Source organism: Pangasianodon hypophthalmus, chromosome 6 (assembly GCF_027358585.1).
Source record: "Pangasianodon hypophthalmus isolate fPanHyp1 chromosome 6, fPanHyp1.pri, whole genome shotgun sequence".
NCBI lineage: Eukaryota > Metazoa > Chordata > Actinopteri > Siluriformes > Pangasiidae > Pangasianodon > Pangasianodon hypophthalmus.
Window position 1 is genome coordinate 10,372,720 of NC_069715.1, and position 19,468 is coordinate 10,392,187.

Below are 19,468 nucleotides of genomic sequence, written 5' to 3' on the forward strand. Positions count from 1 at the left end.
GAGGTGGTGCGAGACCTCAAGGGGCCTGTTCAAACATTCCCAAACCTCTGACAGCCAGTTCATATCTCTGCATTTTATTTTTGACTTGTTTCTTGAACAGGACCTACAGTATATTTCAAACAAACAAGAACAAAATGGCATAGTGAAACTGAGGAACAAAAGCTTTTTTTTTTTTTATTACCTTCCAACGTACATCCAACGTCTTATATGCAGATTAGCTACCAGAAAGCATTTACACGTCAAGAATTGACAACATACAATTTTAAAAATTAGGTTCCATTTTCTTTACATATAATACATTTTCACACATGTTAATAAATACCAATAAATTCTGTAAAACAATTTACACAGTCTAAATAACTAGGCCTTGCACTCATGTAACTTTTTACTCACAGTTATCTTGTACATACATACAAAAGTCTGTGTCCATCTATACAGCGTAATGGTGACCAAGCTGAAATATAGGTACAATCAACCTATATAGTATGTGACCAAAAGACATACAGCTTGGCCAAAGGCATTACAAATGGTTTGGCCAAATATATGATGATTTCTTGCTGTTGATCAATATTGTGTGTTAGTGATGTGTGAATGCTCACATGTAGTACAAATGTATTTTTTTATAAAAACAAATACATAAAAAAAAAAATCAACCCTTGGTAAACGTGAGTAAACATTGTGGATGTGAATATGACATGTAATATGTGATAAAGGCATGTTGCTACACAGCCAGTGCATGCAGTTTCTCATCTTGATCCCAGTATGAAGACAAGAAGCAGATTTGCTCGGTTTCAGCAATCCAGGAGACAAATAATGTAACAGAGACGTTGCGGACTACTGATATCTGATATCAAATAAAGGTCAGGGATTCTAGAAATATAAAAAGATGATCCACCACATATCAATGATCTGATTGTATAATTACTCTCTTTCTCACTGTCTAGACTGAGATATCTTTTAAAACATTAATATTGCAATTCCCCATGTACATTTCCATTATTGAAAATATCTGCACAATATTCCTCTGTTTCTGTAAACTGTAGTGTGGCCGTTGGAAATTCATTTCAGAGAGCTGATTGTAAACTTACACAGGAATAATATTAAGATCACTTAAGAGCAAGGAGACAGCACTAGACACTGCAGATGAGAAGCTCCACTAAGAGTGCATCACCACTTAATATGAGCTAAAGGCCATGTCCTATATACAATACAGGATATGCTTGTTCTTAGATATCCTTTAGTCCTGATATGAGGTGGCTAAGGGGGAAATAAAACATTTCCTGATCATAACTTATGAAAAATACAAGGAACATGGAGATTCTTTTTAGTATGCAAAGAAAATTCATTGCATGCTTTTTCTGTAAAACAAAAACAAATGAATAAATATTTTACTAGACAGTTCTGGCCAGATTATTTGATTGATACAGACTGTGGCAAAAAAAAAATTGCCATTGATCATGTCTCCACATTGCATTGTGGGTAGGAAAGGCATCTCAACTATTAGTGTGTTCCTACTTTCAGTCAGTAGTCAAAATAAAAAAGTATGGATATAGAGTCCAAGGACCTCTCTCCTCTGTAACAGCTGATGAACAGTACATTCGACAAAAGCTGTGTTCCTTCCGAAATGACTTTTAGACGTCCCTGTTTATTCCCTTTCTGAGACCAAAAAAAAAAAAAACTGGAAAAATGTCTTGTACAGACACAAAGGCTCGACTGGATTTCCACTGAAGCATAAAGAGAGACAGGTGAAGAGACCGACCCTGAGCCGAGCCAGGATGACTCGCAAACATCAGAAAGATGTGTAAACGTCATCGAGAGAGGCAGGCAAACTCAACCGAGTCCTTACATTCCTCATGGTGGTGTTGTGAAGATCATGTTGAGTGGATTTGCTGCTACTACTAAGCCCAGTTGAGGTTGAAGCCCTTGGAGAGCATGACAGCCTCCAGGTCTTTGTCTTCTTCCTTCTCCCTGAGTCTCTGCTCCTCCAGGAGAGCCACCAGAGAGTCCCTCTGCTCCACCACCTCCAACATCTCGTTCAGGATCCGCTTCTCCTCTGTCAGCTCTGCCTCAGTCTTTAAATGGTCTACAAGAGAGAGAAATGCATGCACAATATTTTTTATATGAGAACTTCCAGGTGGCAAAGAATATCCTCTTGTTTACTGTTTCTAGTCAGACCGGTGAAGGTTATATGGCTTGTTTCATTGTTTTGTTTCCTATAAAATGTCACTGAGGACTTACAGCCAAGCCAATAAGAATGTTATGATCATAAACTGCTTTAAAAAAGTGTCACGGTCTTAAGAGCTCTACAATATTCAGATACCGTGTTTTAAGATTCAGAGTGAAACTCTGCTGGGTCTGAGTAAGGATAATTGACAGGACAATCCCATGGCCCTGAAGCTCCAGGGTTATTGTAGCATGGCTTCAGGGTTTAATTCTGATTCCTGAGCTTCACTTAGTTTAAATGACATTATACAACAGTTAGTTCCGGTCCACTAATTTGATTGTTCGAGCGGCATTCCAAGAGTGCTTATATTTCCTGTAAGCGCAGTGGGATGTTTCACTGTGTGTATCACTCCGCTCGTCTGTGTTCACCATATAATACTACATTTCTATTTCCAGAACAGTTACTACTGTAGTGTTAGTGACATCATCAGCGGACGTGCCAAACGATACTTTTCAGGAATAAAACTTTTGGAAATGTCACTTACTTGACATAATAATTTCTTGTTTATAGAACTGTTGTATAAAAAAAGCAATATCACACGAGCAAAAGTGCACATATACTGAATATCGACATGGCTGTGATTACCTACGGCACTTGCCCTACGGCCTCATGCCCACACCCAAATCACAGCTGTGCCAATATTCAGTATAACCACACTCTTGCTGGTGCAGTATTGCTTAAGTATAATAACAAGAGTGCACTGTAGGTTAAATAGGACCATAAATGTGAGATACAGCTTTTTTTTTCCTCTTTAAAAAAAAAAAGATAAGCTAGGACAACTCGATACACGGCAGGTAATAAGCATCATGCAAGCAGGTACACTGCATTTCCCCTGTTTCATACAATGACTACAAACCAATGATTATAAATCGAAATATTACTGGCATGAAATCACAGGTTACGTCATGAGTCTGAAAGCTTAATGTAAATGTAATATGCTCTGCCATTTTCATTAAATGCGGTAGTCTAAATGACACATTGCACCACAGAGTGCTTCATAACACAGTCCTAACCGTTACTAATCGATAATAAAATTCACTGCCAACTATTTTTATTGCAATTATTATTGACAGTGAGTGAACATTAGGCAGAGTACTGTATATTGCGTTGATGGTCAGTCAGTTCTACTGTCAAAGAGGAAGAAGTTGGAAATTTGTCCCAAGCCTAGATTTGTGAGGAGAAACTGACATACAACATAAGTGCACTGCAGTGCACTTCCTACAAATAATACAGCAGTGTTTTGAGACTGGACCTTGAGTTGCATTAGTGATTTGTGAACATCTACATTTTAGAAACTGGATTATTAATTCGCAAAAAAAAAATGCACATCAGCTGGAGTTCTGTGCATATCTGGCATAAGGCATGATGAGGCTAACCTTGTGTTAACCTTGTAGACAAAGTCCACATGTTAAAGGACAAAGTGGTAGTACATACCTTCGATTGCCATGCGCTCTCTGAGCTCCTGCTGCAGTCGACTCTGCCTGTCCTCCAACTCCAACTCACGAGCACTAAAGACATAGCAGAAGTAAAGACTTTATGGTTTTTACTTTTTTTTTTTTGAAATGACATAACAACTATACTGTGTGTTCCACATTTTTAAAAATCATTCACATGGCGATTTTAAACACCTCACAGTTTGTGAGCTCAGCAACAAGATGACTCAGACTTGCAGTGAAACAGGGTGGTGGAGTACTCACAATATCATCAGCTCCGACTCATAGCGCACCAAGGCATTCTTCTCCTGCACCAGTTTAAACCATTCCTGCATCAGCTTCGGGTCGTCCTTTTTGCCCATTCCTGAAGGAACCAAAGCGTGAAAGGATGAGGAAACTTCCAGACAGCCAGTGTGTCACACAGAGATTCGACATGGACAAACACACAGACAATGCAATGACAGCCAAGCCGGGATGTCTCTCATTAGAGAATGACGGGATAGGGAGAGGAAGGAGTGGGTCAGGAGCAAGAGCACTGACCCAGGGACAAGTCTGACCGGTCAATTCACAGAAGATGGCGTGGAGGTAAGATTTCTGATTTTAAAAGCACACTTGAGAGCAATGAAACATCAGATTACGCTTCTGGGGCATTCTGTTCTTCTCAAGGTTGAGCTTATAGTCTAAATTCTTGTATACTGTTTACAGAGAAGTCAGGGATCATCTCCATTTTTATGCTTTTATCCAACAACCAGAGGACGCACCCAGAAAACTGTATGTAAGTAAACTACATTTTATTCAACCTTTGGTATGGCCTTCTGCACACAGTAAAAAATGCTTGATAATAGGCAAGTAATAAAACACAACAGTGTATGCTGTTAATGGAGAATAATCAATGATAGGGTGGTGTGATGCGATCTGACACATAGCATTTCCCCAACAACTGCAATTTTTATTGAAGAACGACACCTTGCTACCACCAGAGGTTGATTATTTTCTAATAACAGCACATCCCAAAGTGTTTTATTCATCTTATAATACAGCAATTTCTACCAATTATTACATTTTTTTATTTATTAAAGAAGGACATGTTGTACTTTTTATCCATTTAGTAACATTAATGTTGTGGAACATCCATGAAACAAGTTAATTCCTGTTATTACATATGTTATTACTGCTATAAAGTCGTTCACTTACCATACTCGCTTTTTTCACTCTCTTCAAATTGATAAGACTAAAAAACCCCTCTTGTCATATTGCCAATAAACTGGAAAGCTCTCCAGAAAACATAGTGTTACAGCTTTATCTCTGACCGTTACAAATCGCTGACACTGGAGACTCCTTCCAATAATGCTACATAAATGTCTAGTCATAGAAAATGTCACCAAATCATTGATGTTTTTATTTTAATCTGTTTGTGTAGCATTGGCCATACAAGTCCCTGTGTAATTGTTGCTATAGAAACGATACCGTATTCAAGCATGTTATTATAAACTTTGTAATTGGCACTACTGTCCGAGCTGCTGTTATAGAAAATTTATTAATATCTTCTGACCAATCAGAATCGAGAACTCAGCAGTGCTGTGATATAATCAAGCTTATCCCAATCTAAGAGCAAATACTAAATACTCTAAATAATACTGGGGATTGGGAAGATCCACATTCTTGATCCTATGCAACAGCAAAACAAGTTTCCAAAACGTGTGCATGGATAAAAAGAATGTGGCATGCAAGACTGAAATCACTGGCTGCACAGCTGGCCAACTGTACACATCAATCCATGCTAGTACAGTCCTAAAAGCCTGTGACAGTCCCTTTAACATCCCTTTCAGAGTCTCACACACACACACACACATGCAAAAAGCTCACTGGAGCCAAGCAAACCTGGATGCAGCATGGACATACTTAGCTGACGGGGTGGAGGAAAAATACAGTACACACAAAAACTGAATGTTTGTGCTTGCTGACACGGCCCTGTGCTGCTTTAACACACAGAGGGGCAAAGCAAAGTTCCTCAGACACAAGAGCGATGTGAGAGACAGAGACACACTGGACGACAGGTTTTGGGAGGCGCAACTTATCCAGTGGACACGCACTGCCAGTAGCCTCCACAACATTCAGCCCCATTCTCTCCCGAAGAAGAGACACAGAGAGAAAACCAGAGTTAGCACAGTCTCACCAAAACACACACAGCCACTCAGAGCTCTAGAGCAAAATGCACACACGCACACACACACACACACACACACATACACGCGCGCGCACACACACACATACACGCACACACACACACACATACACGCACACGCACGCACGCACACACACAAATGGAATTAAAGGAATACTCTGCTATCACAAGAATAGTGAATGTGCAGTTACCATGGTCAGAAATTGTACTGAGGAAAAAAGGAAAAAATCTGTGACTGAGAAGTCTATGGGCAGTTGTTGGGGCAATAAGTTATTATTATTATTATTATTATTATTATTATTATTATTATTACTACTACTACTACAAATTTTAGATTTTTGTAGAATTCTTTAATGATATTTGTAAGTTAAGATTAATATATATATAATTTGTCCTATCAGAGAATGGACTTTTTTCAAGAGGAAAGAATTTTTGGTTATTTGTTAACCTACATAAATACAGAAATGATTTATTTTCTTTTTGATAGTGCATGCATACCTGAAATTGCTTCAGAAAGTTAAAGTAAATCGGTTCTTATTTACTTAAGTCATTTCTGTATTATTTTTTAGTAAGAGTGCATCAGTTTGCAATTTTCATTAAAAGCTGCTTGCATTAAAAATCTGAAAAGTGAAAAAAATACAGAGGAAAATGTTGAATATTGTCCTGGTTCTGCACATATGCTCCTTGAGAGTTTAGGATAATTCTTTTAAGCTATGTTAGGAATGTGTATATAGGTTTAAAATTCCATGCTTGATGATCTAAATGGACTGCAAAAAAGTCACGTTTTCTTATTCTCTTTTCAACTCCAACATGTCGTATCTTTACCTGTTGTACAAAATTATCTATATCAGTGGTTCTCAAAGTGAGATCCGCAATGCATAGCCAGAGAGTCTGTGATTTATTTTATTTATTATTTACTTACAGTGGTGGAAATCACAAACCACCATAATCAAAGCTATTATATTTATTAAATTGAATGGGGTTTAATATCAATAACTCAACAAGTCAGTCTATAAACAATGTAAACTTACGAATCTAACGTGTTCTGGTGTAAAGCGCAGGAATAAAAATGCTGGGTCTAATAAATATACACTTTTAAATGATCAATCTCTGTACAAGGGGGTCCACAGAATTTATTTTACAGTTAAAGAGGTTCCTGGTTATAAAATGTTTGAGAACCCCTGATCTATGTTATGGACTGTACACACGCCAAAACACACAGTTAACACACGGTTATAACATGCAGCCATACAGAAGAGGATTGAAGCAGCTAACACACACTACATGGATTTTTTTTTTTTTTTTGGTTTTGTGACAAACAGTAAACCATGCAGTTATTAAATTCACACTCAGAAACTAGAGATGGTATTGGATGTCTGCTCTTGTTGAAAATCTTTATCTGGGAATGAAAGGGAGGGTGAGGGGAGTAAACAGATTGGATGAGGAGGAGGAGGAGGAGGATTGCTCCACAACTCCAGAGAGGGCAGTTTGGGTAAAAGGCCACGGGTTGGGCTGGCACACTAACGCGGCCTGGTGAGACGGAGTTTACGTTACCTTCTGGGGAACAGCATGGGCAGAAGGACAGGGGTCTCCAGCGAGGGGTCCCGACATAAGGCTCAACTTCCAAGAGACAGAACAAAGGAATGGAGGAGGTGAAAAAAGGAGGGAGGTGACGGAGAAGGAGAAGGCAGAGGAAAGGAAAAAACAGGTGTGGGAGAGGGGAGGGAGACATGAAGGAGAGAGAACAGTGAGGAGAAAAAAAATCAAAAAAGCAAGAGAACTATGGGGAGAAACGCAAAGCTACAGTGTAGTGTGTGTAAAAAAAAAAAAAATTTAAATAAAAATTAAAAAAAACAAAAACAAAGAGAGAGCAAAAGAAAGAATGCCAGCTAGAAAGACTGAAACTAATTTGTGAACTTTTGCATTGTGCTGTGTAAAAAAACCACATACACATATACCATAGGAATTCATGTCTACAAATCCAAAGGGATCTGCTGTCAATCCTAATACAGTGGCTTGCATAAGTATTCACCCCCTGGAACTTTTCCACATTTTGTAGCATTACTATCTGGAACTCAAATGGACTTAATTGGGATTATGTCATGAATCTACCAAAAAAAAAAAAAAAAAAAAGCCATTAATATTGAAAAATTCAATATCATTTGCAGAATTATTTACAAATAAATCACATAAAAGTTGTGATTGCATAAGTATTAACCCCCCAGTTGCTGTGAGATTATTTAGATTAATTTGGTGAAACCAGATATACCCCAGACTGCATACCTTCTCTAACAAACTCTGGGGTCTTCCACGACGAAGCGTACTTACACTGTGACCACGTGACACTTCAAATGCACACCAATGCAAATAATTACATGACTTGGTTGCACCAGAACACATAATCCCAATTAAGTCCATTTCAGTTCCAGGTTAACCTTACAAAAAGTTATGAAAAACATCAAGGGGGTGAATATTTGTGCAAGGCAGTATATAGTAAACAATGTTTTGCAAAGAAGATCTACCCTGACAGATGAGCTGTTGCCACTTGAGACTGAAACTGAAATGCAAAAGTATCCCATCTTTGAGAACGTTTCAGCTCTGTCTGGAAAAAAACCCTCCAGTCTTAAAAGACAGTCTTTGGTCTGGCTACTTTTGAAGCATAAGAAAACAAAAAAAGAAAGCAGGTGTGTTCTGTGCCACTCCATAGGGGAAAAGAATGATGACTCACACTGCTGAAATCGTATGGGTGGTCGAGATGGTGTGTGAGAAGTGAATAAGGTAAAAGGCAGGACAAGGCAGGTCATATGGCTGACAGATTGATATGGGGATGATCTGCAATATTAAAGAGCAGGTGGAATGTTGGACTGCACCAAGGGACTATCACAGAGGGGACAGAGATTTCAATGCTGCTTTTAGCTTGACAAAGACCAGCGGATCAATGCAACGCAAGCCAATAGTGAATCTAATTAGTAGTAAACTCAGACTTTACCCCGCCTCAGGTGCTACATGCTGAAGAACACTGACACATCACCAGAGAAAGCCTTCTGCTTAGTGCATCATGTATCAAGCCAGTGGTGGAGCTGATCAGCTCTACTAATTCCTACCAATCATCCTCAATAATCACAAGAAACATTAGGAAAAAGATCCTTTGCCTACAGTCTAGCACACATTCCAGTAAAGACATGCACATCAGCCACTTAAATACAAGCATGCCATGAACTCTGCTATCCTCAAGCCAGGAGGAAAAAAAAAACAAAAACAAAAAAACTTCACATTACAAGCTTCTTTGCACAACTCCGATTTTTTTTTTTTTGCTCAGAGCGGATCTGTCTATCCTGACAGTCCACATCTGTCCCCTTTTGCCAGAATCAAATCCCTTAAACATCAAGTAAATCATCAAATTCCACATAATTCTACTGCCGACACTGTGTGATGACAACAGTGATATTCCATCTGACCGGTCTCTTTCATGTCATGTGGCCACATATTAGATATGTATCCAATCTAGGATCACATATGAAAGTGGCCTTAATTTTATATCAGGTCTGGGGAAAAAAAAAAAAAAAAAATCTTATCTGTGTCACCTCAATGCAGAAAATCGGATTTGTGTCACTTCAACCTGGTAATGTGAACATAACCTAAATCCAGCTTTAATGAATTTGGCTTTGTTCCCACAGCAGGGTAACTTCGATTTATTTGTTAAATCCAATTTTAAGGCTATTATTAAACAGGCAGCTCAAATCTGTTTTATTTATATTTGAAAAACAAAGATTTTCTGCAGTCTGAATAGAAAAAAATTAAAATCACACAAAATCTGACCCAACTGGATTCAAGCCACATTTGTATGTGATTTCAAATCAGATTATAGTCAGATTTCTGGCTATACAACTCTTTTTGACGAGTACTACATATGTGCTGTGTCTTGACAGCAAAAATTTTCCAACCAGCATGCTAACATACTCAATGCTATGTCTAATTAGTACACCACTATTACAAGTATTTCTATCTTCATTTGTTTTGAAAAAAAAAAAAGAAATGCTATTCATCCAGCCAGCAAAACTGGACAGACTTGCTAGGTTAACAGATTGTCAAGAGGAACGACATCATCTGGCACTACAGATATGCATAGCTATGAAAATTGACTCCATGCTTCCTAGTAATCTGATTCAGTGTCAACATACTCAAAGAAAACAAAAGTGGACCAATTATAGAGCCTTGTGGTATACCACAGAGAATATCATGCTTATCTGAGACATGTTCAACTGTTTGCTCTTTAAACTGCAGAAAATCTTTGTCACAAATCATACAGGCCAAATAGTTTGAACATAGCCCTTAAAAAAAGCAGTGTCTGATGGTTATGATTTGATGGCAAATTTCCAAAAGCACACCAAAACTGAGGCCATTACATGTAGTCAAACAAGTAGAAAATCCATAATTCACATTCCAGCCATTCCACATCTACGTCTTCACTTGACATAATAGCCTTTCTTTAGAAAAAATAAATGATACACATTATACCTACCTGAGATGGATTAAGTGGGTATTATAAGTATTGTATTGTATCAGTATAACACACAATAAGCTTTCTTACACATGCAAAGGTAACATTTTATCTTGTGATTTTGTATTAGTACATAGATAACCATATACAATATTTGGGGAGCAAAATCAAGGTCTTGTCCTTGTTTATTGGGACATGAGGCCTTGTTTCATTTTGGTTTTTTTTGCTGTCGGTGTTTTGTTTGAAACAGCGCTCCACGCAATCTCCTGTCAGTGTGGGTGACTAAGGACACAACAGTATGTCTAAAACACAGCACAGAAGCACAAATTCAAACAACACACTGTAGCACACGACTGTGTGGAGGTGGACACGGACACAGCAAATAAAATCATTACATGAGAGGAGTCTGTAGAAGGATGAAAGATCTCTCTCTCTCATGCTCTCTCTCTCTCGCTCTCTCTCTCACAAACACGCACACCCCCTCACTCTCACACACAGCCCCTGGACAAGTGAGCAGGTACGGTGGAGAGATTACAGGGGAAGCAGCTCAAACTAAAGCAGGCTAAAGCAAACAGCTGTTTAGTACAGTTTAAACAATGCACAAGCTTCCCTCCATTTTTTTGAGTGTAATCTGAATTAGGGCCTGACCAATATAGCAATTGTCCATAAATGTGGCCATCTATGAGTTCATGTATGCGGAAGAAGGCAGATAGCGCTTTCCACCGAGTGTGTCATACTGCCATGGGATGTAGCATGAGTAGCAGTTTGAACAGATGCACCTGGCTGGCTTCATGTTTCTCAGAAGAAGCATGTGTTAACCTTCACTCTCACCAGATGGTAGCTGCGGTATGAAAGGGGAGATCTGGCAGGTGAGTGGGAATTGGCAGGTGACCAAATTGGGTAGGTAAACGGAGAAAAAAATACATGGTTTGTTATGTAGCTTGTGGGTTTAGAGTGATGATGCAGTCTTAGCTGTAGTTTTGGACCAAATTAATAGGCAAATTAATCTTATCTATCAACAATTCCCGATATCCAATACCAGCAATCGGCTCAGGTTTATTCCATCGAATTATCAGTACTGGTGGTAAATCGTAGTGATAAATCATGAATGCACACTAAGCATATTGTAGGATGCTAAAGAGAGCTATCACTTGCAGGAAGTGATTCTTTGGGAGTGATGCAGTTCATCTGAATCTGAATGGCTATAGCATCAAGACTCGAACTTCCAATCTCTTATACAAAACCTTAGCTTTCTCATTTGGTAGTCCCAGTCAATTTCCTTCAAATTCAGTTTTGTTTGAGAGTTGAGAATTATATTATTTTTCAGAATGACACTGCTGTCTTTGTGGTTTGAGTCGGAATAACGGTCAACCACATCAGCAAATTCCAGTTCAACCAAAACTATTGGTTTTAATCAGCTAATATTATCAGAAGTTGGATGTTCTTACCAGTATTTGTGAAAAAAAAATTATATTGGTCAGGCCCTAAACTAAATATAAAGTACTGGGCAAAAGTCCTGGCACCCATTATTTCTTATATTTGGCTTTAGATATTTATTTTATATCTTCTTTTAAAATAAAATAGAATTTGACCTTAAACAAACAAACAAACAAACAAATAAATAGTTAACAATGATACGGAGTGGTAATAGACCACTTTCCCAATAAAAACATCATGGAGGTTGTCTAGTCTCCGGCCGATTTCTTTATAAGAGAACTGAAGCCGTCTTACCTTCACAGAACTGACTTTTGCACAGTAAATATATTCAGTATATATATGAATGGATTAGAATCTACATAATCTGAACTGTTGAGAATAATTTACAAATTGATTGTCTACGAAATGAAATAAGGAAACAGACAGTACACGGAAATCAAATTGCAATTTGATGTTGCGTAATTAAAAAAGCAGGGCCTAGTTTAGCCTAAACAAAAAAAAAGCCTGAATATAACAAGCAATTCAGTTGCCTTGACTGAATTCACATAAAAACCATTACAAAATGCAGAAAGAGCTGCATATTCCTAAGAGTGTGCTTTTCTGTGAGTAATGAAGTTACACTGATCTGTACTGGATCCATGGGCGAGAAGGCGAGACACAGTGACAGAAGAGCCTCAGTAAGTACAGGGAGAAAGAGAGGTTAGTTAGCTGATTGTTAGTCTGAAGCGACAGGTTTGAAATACATACCGCCCAGATGCAAGTCCAGGATCTCACTGTAATTAGACTCTCCCCAATAGTCTACAATAAGGATATATTAGAGATTTGTTACTGCACACACAGGCACAGCTAGTCCAAGAAAAAAAAAAAAAAGAAAAAAAAAAGTCATGCATGTGTTTGAAAACAAACACTCACACCCACACGCACTCATATACTGTAGAGTGTGCAGAATACGTTACACTGTACGTATGTGTATACATGTGGTTAAATACAGACATTGCATGTGCACGGCATGTCTCAGAACAACAGAATGGGCACATAGATTTGCTGATGTGTGCTGCTGTGCCCTGCCACAGGCTCGGATCTGGGAAGGGGTCTGTGATTAGATGAACTATTTTAACAATCATTCCTTCTTTTGTTTGAACTAACGAAGACGTATCCATATATCTTGGATATTAAATAAATTGAATGATAAAGACCAGTATATTCTATATACCCCATAAAGTCCCTTTATTTGATGACTTCTGGTCATGCTGTAAATGCAATTTCAATATGATATTGTCAAAAAGTCAATATGAAAAAATAGATATGTAGTATATGTTGGTCTCTGTATTATAAATACAGCACTCTGCTTTGGTACGTCCAGTGAGAAGGCACACAAATCTATGTTAGACACACAGAATAGGTTCCATGCAGCTGAAACACACATGAGGAGAAATCAAGAGAGATGATGTCACGGACGAAGACTTTTAACACCTACTAACATTATCGGCATGGATACCTGAGCGCCTCTTGCGCTGTTTAGGGCTAACACTAGAACCTTTATGTAACCCTTAAAGAGAGTGAAGGATAGAGAGGTTAAGAAGCATCTTTAGAGATTCAGTTGAAAAGCACTCTTTTCAGTGATGCGCTGGACAAGGAGGGGGGATGAAACAAGAGCAAAATGATCAGCAAGGACAAAGTATTGTTCACCAACCACAACTAAAGCTGTTGATATACTGTAAAATCTCTCAGTGTGTACAGTTATTTTTAAACTTTACTCATGTCTGCAATCGGAAACATTAATCTATTCTAGTAGGCCTCATGAACCAACGTTATTTATGGCGCTAAAAATTAAAACAACCAGAATCGACTCATCTGTCCCAGTGATTATTAAATCCTTGATAGTCCCTTGTCATGTGCTTCTTAAACATGATTTGTATGTGAAGAACATATAAAAATATGGATAAAGCCACAATGACGTTTATAAGCACACTTTCTTCCACACTGTCCTCTGCATCTGTATGGACTGAAGAGATGAACACACAAACTCGTGGCATCCTGGAGTTCAGCTTAAGAACATTTCTATCAGGCCTGTCACAATTCTGAAATCATGACTAATGATTGTCATAAACATAATTGTGATTATCAGTTTCATTTTCTTTCCTCAGGAGTGAACACATCAGCGGATTTTGTGTCCGGGGTATTAGTTTTTTTATATTAATAGTTAATTGACGGATTCGATTTAACAACCAGAAAACAAAAATAAACTATACTTCTTACTGACTCTAGTCAAACCAAAGTTTTAATTTTTGTCTAGGTTTTAAAACTAATGCTGTTCATGGTCATGCAATATACCTCGGTGCTGTAACTATAGCTAGTGTTTCCGAATTCCACCGCCTGCTGCAATACACACTTCATGAATAGTTGAATGGTTTTAACTAGTTGGATAAAGTAGCGTGCAGGGATCACAGACGATGTTTTCAGAATAAGGAAAATGCGGGTATGTGAAATAATACCTCAAAAAATATGTTTTACATCTGATGTGAAGAGAGAACACTGCTGCTCACAGCCGTAACATTTGTTAATAAAGTTAAGATTTATCAATTCTTATTTCTTATTCTTTATGCCACCTCTAAAGCTGTAACAGTGCTGTATAAAAAAAAGCATGCCAGTTTAATGTAGAAATACTTGACAAATTGGAAAAAAAAAAAAGAATAAAATATGTATACCGGTGCAGTGATTTCTGCTCTAAGTGCAATTGGGTGATTATGTAATAATTGTGACAGGCCTGTGTTATACGCTATACATAGTTTAACCTATCGTTTAGAAATATACCAAAATGCACAATAATTTGATTTGACCAGAGACTAATAAAATATTATAGCAAAACTAGCTTGAGGTTATTTGTCACAAGCGAAACAGAACACCAAACAGTGGTATTACTGCAGAAAACAGGCTAATGCTTTTGAATTTAATGCGATCTATAAAACAAACAAAAAACCTGAACATATCATACTACTGAATTTTCAGTAGTGAATGTTAGATCTATGACTAAGGGCCTGAGGTATGTACAAAGAAGGTGGCATGACTAAGTGTATGACTAACAGCCTGGGGTATGTACAAAGAAGGTAAAAGTATTAAAAGAAAAGGTTAGATGTGAGGTACCTGCTTCCCCTCGCAGAGCCTTCTCCACTGCTACACCCCTCTCCTCCAGCTGCCTCTGTTTCTCCTCCACCTGCTCTAGCTGTCTCTGAATGATCTGAGTGGCAGAAACAGACCCATGATCAAGGCTCTGATTTCTCAGTGAACAATGCCTAATTTTCTAGTTATTTTTCTGTTCACTCTTCTGCTCTCTACACGTCCAAAATCACCAGTCGAGTCTCACCTGAGCCCTGTGGAGCCTCTTCAGCTCCTCCTGCTTGGCCTGACGCCGAGCTGCCTTCTGGACCTTACGTGTGAGCTTGGCATTTAGCTCTTCCTCAGTGTATGTCTTCTGCAATAAAAAGGGAAAAAAGCATGAACCACAAACAAAAAAGTACAAGGAGAAGATCAGTTGGGTGTGAACTTTACAGGGCCAGTTCTTCAACTATATCACAGACTATCATCTGAAACAACCAGCTATGACAGCTCCACACTAAACTCAAATCCCTTCCAATTATTTATCATTCAGAAAAAAATTTATTTCTATATTTGCATACATTACACCATAGCCATCGTGCCATATCGAATCTGTCATTTATATATATAAAAAATCCTGCATTATTATCATTTTTGTTTAGCAAAAAAAAAAAGAGGAAAATGTGCACTTATTCCCTGTTTTACAAAGCATAGATAATGCAGACGATCAGCGAAGTAGAAAACAGAAGACAAGTATGGAGAAAGGTGATGTTTGTGGCATCCATGTGGATTCAGCATTCCCTAACCAGCCATGGAGCGAACATGAACCAGTGAAAAGTACAGTGCAGAATGTAGATCAGCTGAAAGCCTTTTGGGAAAACCAGGTGAACACAGACGCAGCTGCATCCTCCAGCAATAAAGGGGCGCCAGAGATTCATGCTTACAAAGGAGGCTGTTAGTAATACAGTAACACAGTAACACAGGGACAAGTGGATCACAGTAGACGAGAGTTAAGTAACAGACTGAAGCATGCTCAGAGTGGGTGGACCAATGCGAATGAACACACTACCTTCGTGGCATATGATCTCTTGAACGCCAATGCATGAGGAACATAAACAGACTTGTAGGGGGGATAAAAAGATAAAACACGAACAATGAAAAAACACAAAACAAATGGTGTGATTGAATGGGTTAATGCTTAGTTAAAATTTAAACAATGGCAACACACAAAAAAACATTTACCCATGCTATAGTCCATGTCATTAGGATGAATGTAAATGTACACAAACTAGGGTATATTCTTAAGCAGAGGTGCCAACATCTACACTTAAGTTGTAGCATTTGCAATTTTTTGACCCTTTTCATTCATTAGAGCAGCTAAAGCAGCAGTCAGACAAATGCGAATAAAATTCATTGATGGGGACGGGGAACGTGAAAGACCAGCATTTGCTTCTGGTACAGTTTCTTTCACATCATTGACTTTATCTAGGTGAACTTTGATCATAATTCTTAGAAACCAAGTGGGTGGGGCTGTGGTTTCTTTGGTTGGTGAAAAGAAATTGGGTGCAATAAATTCTTAAATAGCACTCACAAAACTTCACTGTTTTCTCAATTATGCTTGGGAAACATCTGAAAAAACTCTTGCAAAGACATGCGCTATAATTTTTGGGGTTAAAGTCTGTTATTTCTCTCTACGACCTAGGGATTTATTGTAAGCAACGTTGGCACCTCTGCAAAAGTAATGATCAAAACAGGTAAAAATTAATGCTCTAACTACAGTTGAATTGCATGCTTGAAATGAAGTCAAAGTTTAATCACAGACACAAGTGTTATAATTTGTCTTGCAGAAAGGAACACTTCAGAATTTTATTCTTACACCCGAATGTGCAGATGCTTAATTGTGGTGCTTGATATTTTTGTGTACAATAAAAACAAAATAATGACTCTTAACTCTATCATAGGTAGAAATCATAACACTAAGACTACATGAAACCTCATTCAACATCTAAACAACTAACAACTTAAGTTTTGTTTATTAATCTAGCATATCCTTCTATAAATCTGCGACAAACTGGTACAGAAAATGGTACAACTAATGCATCTGGTCCTGAGCTGCTCGACAGTGACATTCGCATTGAAGGTAATGGCTTTCTAATGGTGAATGCAATTAAATTTGCATTTGACTTGTGAAATACCACATGAAACTATTTAAAAAGGATTCCTTGAGCCAAATTTCTACTCCCATCCCCAGTCATCTTAATTTTGTTGCAATCGAGAGAAATCCACTAGCGTCAAATACATTTACTGCTTCATATAGAAATATGTCCTCTTCTTTATCTTGAGGCATATCTTTGCCTTTGTCATGCTCCTTTCTTTTCCCTCCCTCTTTTTTGTTTGCCCTTTCCTTTTCTTTTTCTTTCTGAAAAACAAACATCTCCATACAAGTTACATCGACTTACATCCGCCTTCGACTTCTGAGAGGATCTTTCCAGAACATCATCACAGGACAGATCTGAGTCCTCGGAAAAGCTGAGGTTTCTTCTCAAATGCAAATCTAACACAAGAAGAAATAGAATTACATTTACACCAATAAAAAGCATGAGTGCTTGATGGCTTGTAATCCCAAAAAGAAACCAATAAAACTTTTAAACTGCTCACCTGAGGACCTTGCCACAGGCGATCCTTTCTTCTTTCCTGAGTCCACTGTTGTGGAGCTAGAGGGTGTGCTCGGAGAAGACTTGTCATCTTTCTTCTTCTTGTCTTTCTTGTAGCCGGAAAATACAGCTTTCCACAAGGACTTGTGTTTGGGTGGGGTCTCTTCTGTACCAGAGTGTCTGCTTTCATTTTTTGCCTTCTTCTCTTTCTTGTTCTTACGCGGAGAGAAAAGGGAGCTACGTTTTTTACTCTTGCCTCCTGTGGAACTCTCAGATGAGGTGACAGAACTGTCCACACTCTTATTTAAAGGTGAGGTAAAGAAACGGTCAGGAAGCCCCTCTGCTTGTTTTTTGCTCTCCAAGGCTTTCACAGCTGAAGACTTTGGAGAACTTGAGCGCTGCTTGTGTTTAACAGCTACGTCCGAAACGTTCCAAGCCACTTTGGCCACAGCGCCCTTATTTGACTCAGCCTCTTTCATTTTATTAATCTGCTTGGCCATGGCATCCTTAAGAGCTTGACTTTTCACAGATTTCTCCCTCTCCCTCATCCGCTCTTCAGCAATCTCCTTGGCTTCAGGAGAAAAGTGCTGGGGACCCTTCACTGATCTGGACACGAGACCTCCATGGATGTTGGGTTTTCCATTCTCCATAGCCAAAGCGAGGTGGAGGGAAGGCTTGTCCCTGTTCACTCTGCTGGTGGGTGGGGTGTAAAACCTATCCTGCATGCTTGTGTCAGGGGTACGATCATCATACGTGTCCTCCACATCATCAGCAAATGGAATCTCGTCTACGCACTCTGCAAAGGACTTCCTCACTTCTTCTCGGCGTGGTTTATTGGGCTCCTTTATCCTCATCACCACTGGGGGGTTAGTTCTGGGAGCAGCTACTGGAACAGTCACAAATGTGTCCTGATTTGGACTGGTAGGAGTTTTCACTTTAGTGGGTGCTTTCTCCACTTCAGGTTCCTTACTGGGAGTAGATAGCTTCTCCCAAGACACTTGAGGCTTCTTCTTTGTGAGAGTTGCTGGCTCCTCATTTGGTGGAGGTGGTGGAGGACTGGAAGGAGGTGTAAGCATGGTTGAGTCAGAGTTGTTAATGCTATCACAGGTAGGCGTCTGACTAGTTGTGTTGCTATCGTTCAAGCCCAGACCAGAGCTACTGCTCAGATCCTTCCTCTCTGAGCTACTACTCTTGGGTTCTACAGGAGAGATTACCTGACCCTCAACAGTAATATTGAGTCTGTGGATGACTGTGCGGCCTGTGAATGCTGGCTTCTCCGATATGTCCTCTGAGATCGGGGGTTTAGACAATACAGGATCTGCGGTAGGGGTTTTAATAATGCTCTTCTCTACAGCTTTGCTCCTGTCCAGTGGGATGAGCCCTAAGCTCCTCCTAATCTCAGCACTCTTCAGCCAGAACTCTTCAATGATGTCAGTCTTCTTGACTGGCGTCTCCACTGTCGAATCCTTTGCATTCAGAGATTCTGTGGTAGTCCTCTCTGAGGCAGGTTTTGTCAGAGGAGTGGAAGTTACAGCAGGAACTGGTTGAGTCCTCACAGGAGAGCCTGAAGAGAGGGGTGAGGAGGGCTCCTGGCATGGTAGGGGCTGAGCACAAATTGGGGATAAGGGGTTGGCTGAAGGTGAGCAGGCACAAGACTCAACCTGGACAGGAGATTTGGGGGTGACCGTATCTGGTAGGGGCGCTGGCTGGAAGCGGATAGGAGATGCCACCGCGACAGGAGTATTTGGTGTCTTAACCTCAGGTGATGGTGGGACCTCTGTTTTGGTATAATCAGGCAAAAAGGGCTCAGGAAAAAAGCGTGTGCCTGGAGATTTAATCAGCACTGGAGTCAACTTTTCTTTGATCTGGAGGTAGAAATGTAGATACACCAATTAAAACAAGGGGATAGCCTTGATAACTAGGTCAAAGATTAAAACA

The 19,468-nt window shown here is 39.1% G+C and overlaps 1 protein-coding gene across 34 annotated transcripts in view; it reads right to left on the reverse strand.

The window, feature by feature from the left end:
- Positions 1-148: 148 nt before the first annotated feature.
- The window catches only part of mical3a (microtubule associated monooxygenase, calponin and LIM domain containing 3a), a 102,814-nt gene continuing 83,494 nt past the window's right edge, over positions 149-19,468 (reverse strand). For 29 of the 34 annotated variants that reach the window (XM_034305228.2, XM_034305227.2, XM_053235122.1 and 26 more), the window contains 10 exons: positions 17,535-19,395; positions 17,336-17,430; positions 15,946-15,996; positions 15,145-15,252; positions 14,925-15,018; positions 13,279-13,329; positions 12,528-12,578; positions 3,922-4,021; positions 3,659-3,732; positions 149-2,083 (listed from right to left, as the gene is read on the reverse strand). In XM_034305228.2, coding sequence (XP_034161119.2) covers positions 1,899-2,083; positions 3,659-3,732; positions 3,922-4,021; positions 12,528-12,578; positions 13,279-13,329; positions 14,925-15,018; positions 15,145-15,252; positions 15,946-15,996; positions 17,336-17,430; positions 17,535-19,395 — 2,670 coding nt within the window. In that variant the 3' untranslated portion in view covers positions 149-1,898. Of the gene's footprint in view, positions 2,084-3,658; positions 3,733-3,921; positions 4,022-7,396; positions 7,463-12,527; positions 12,579-13,278; positions 13,330-14,924; positions 15,019-15,144; positions 15,253-15,945; positions 15,997-17,335; positions 17,431-17,534; positions 19,396-19,468 lie in introns of all 34 variants that reach the window. The other 5 variants (XM_053235131.1, XM_053235134.1, XM_053235133.1 and 2 more) reach the window with 5 other exon arrangements.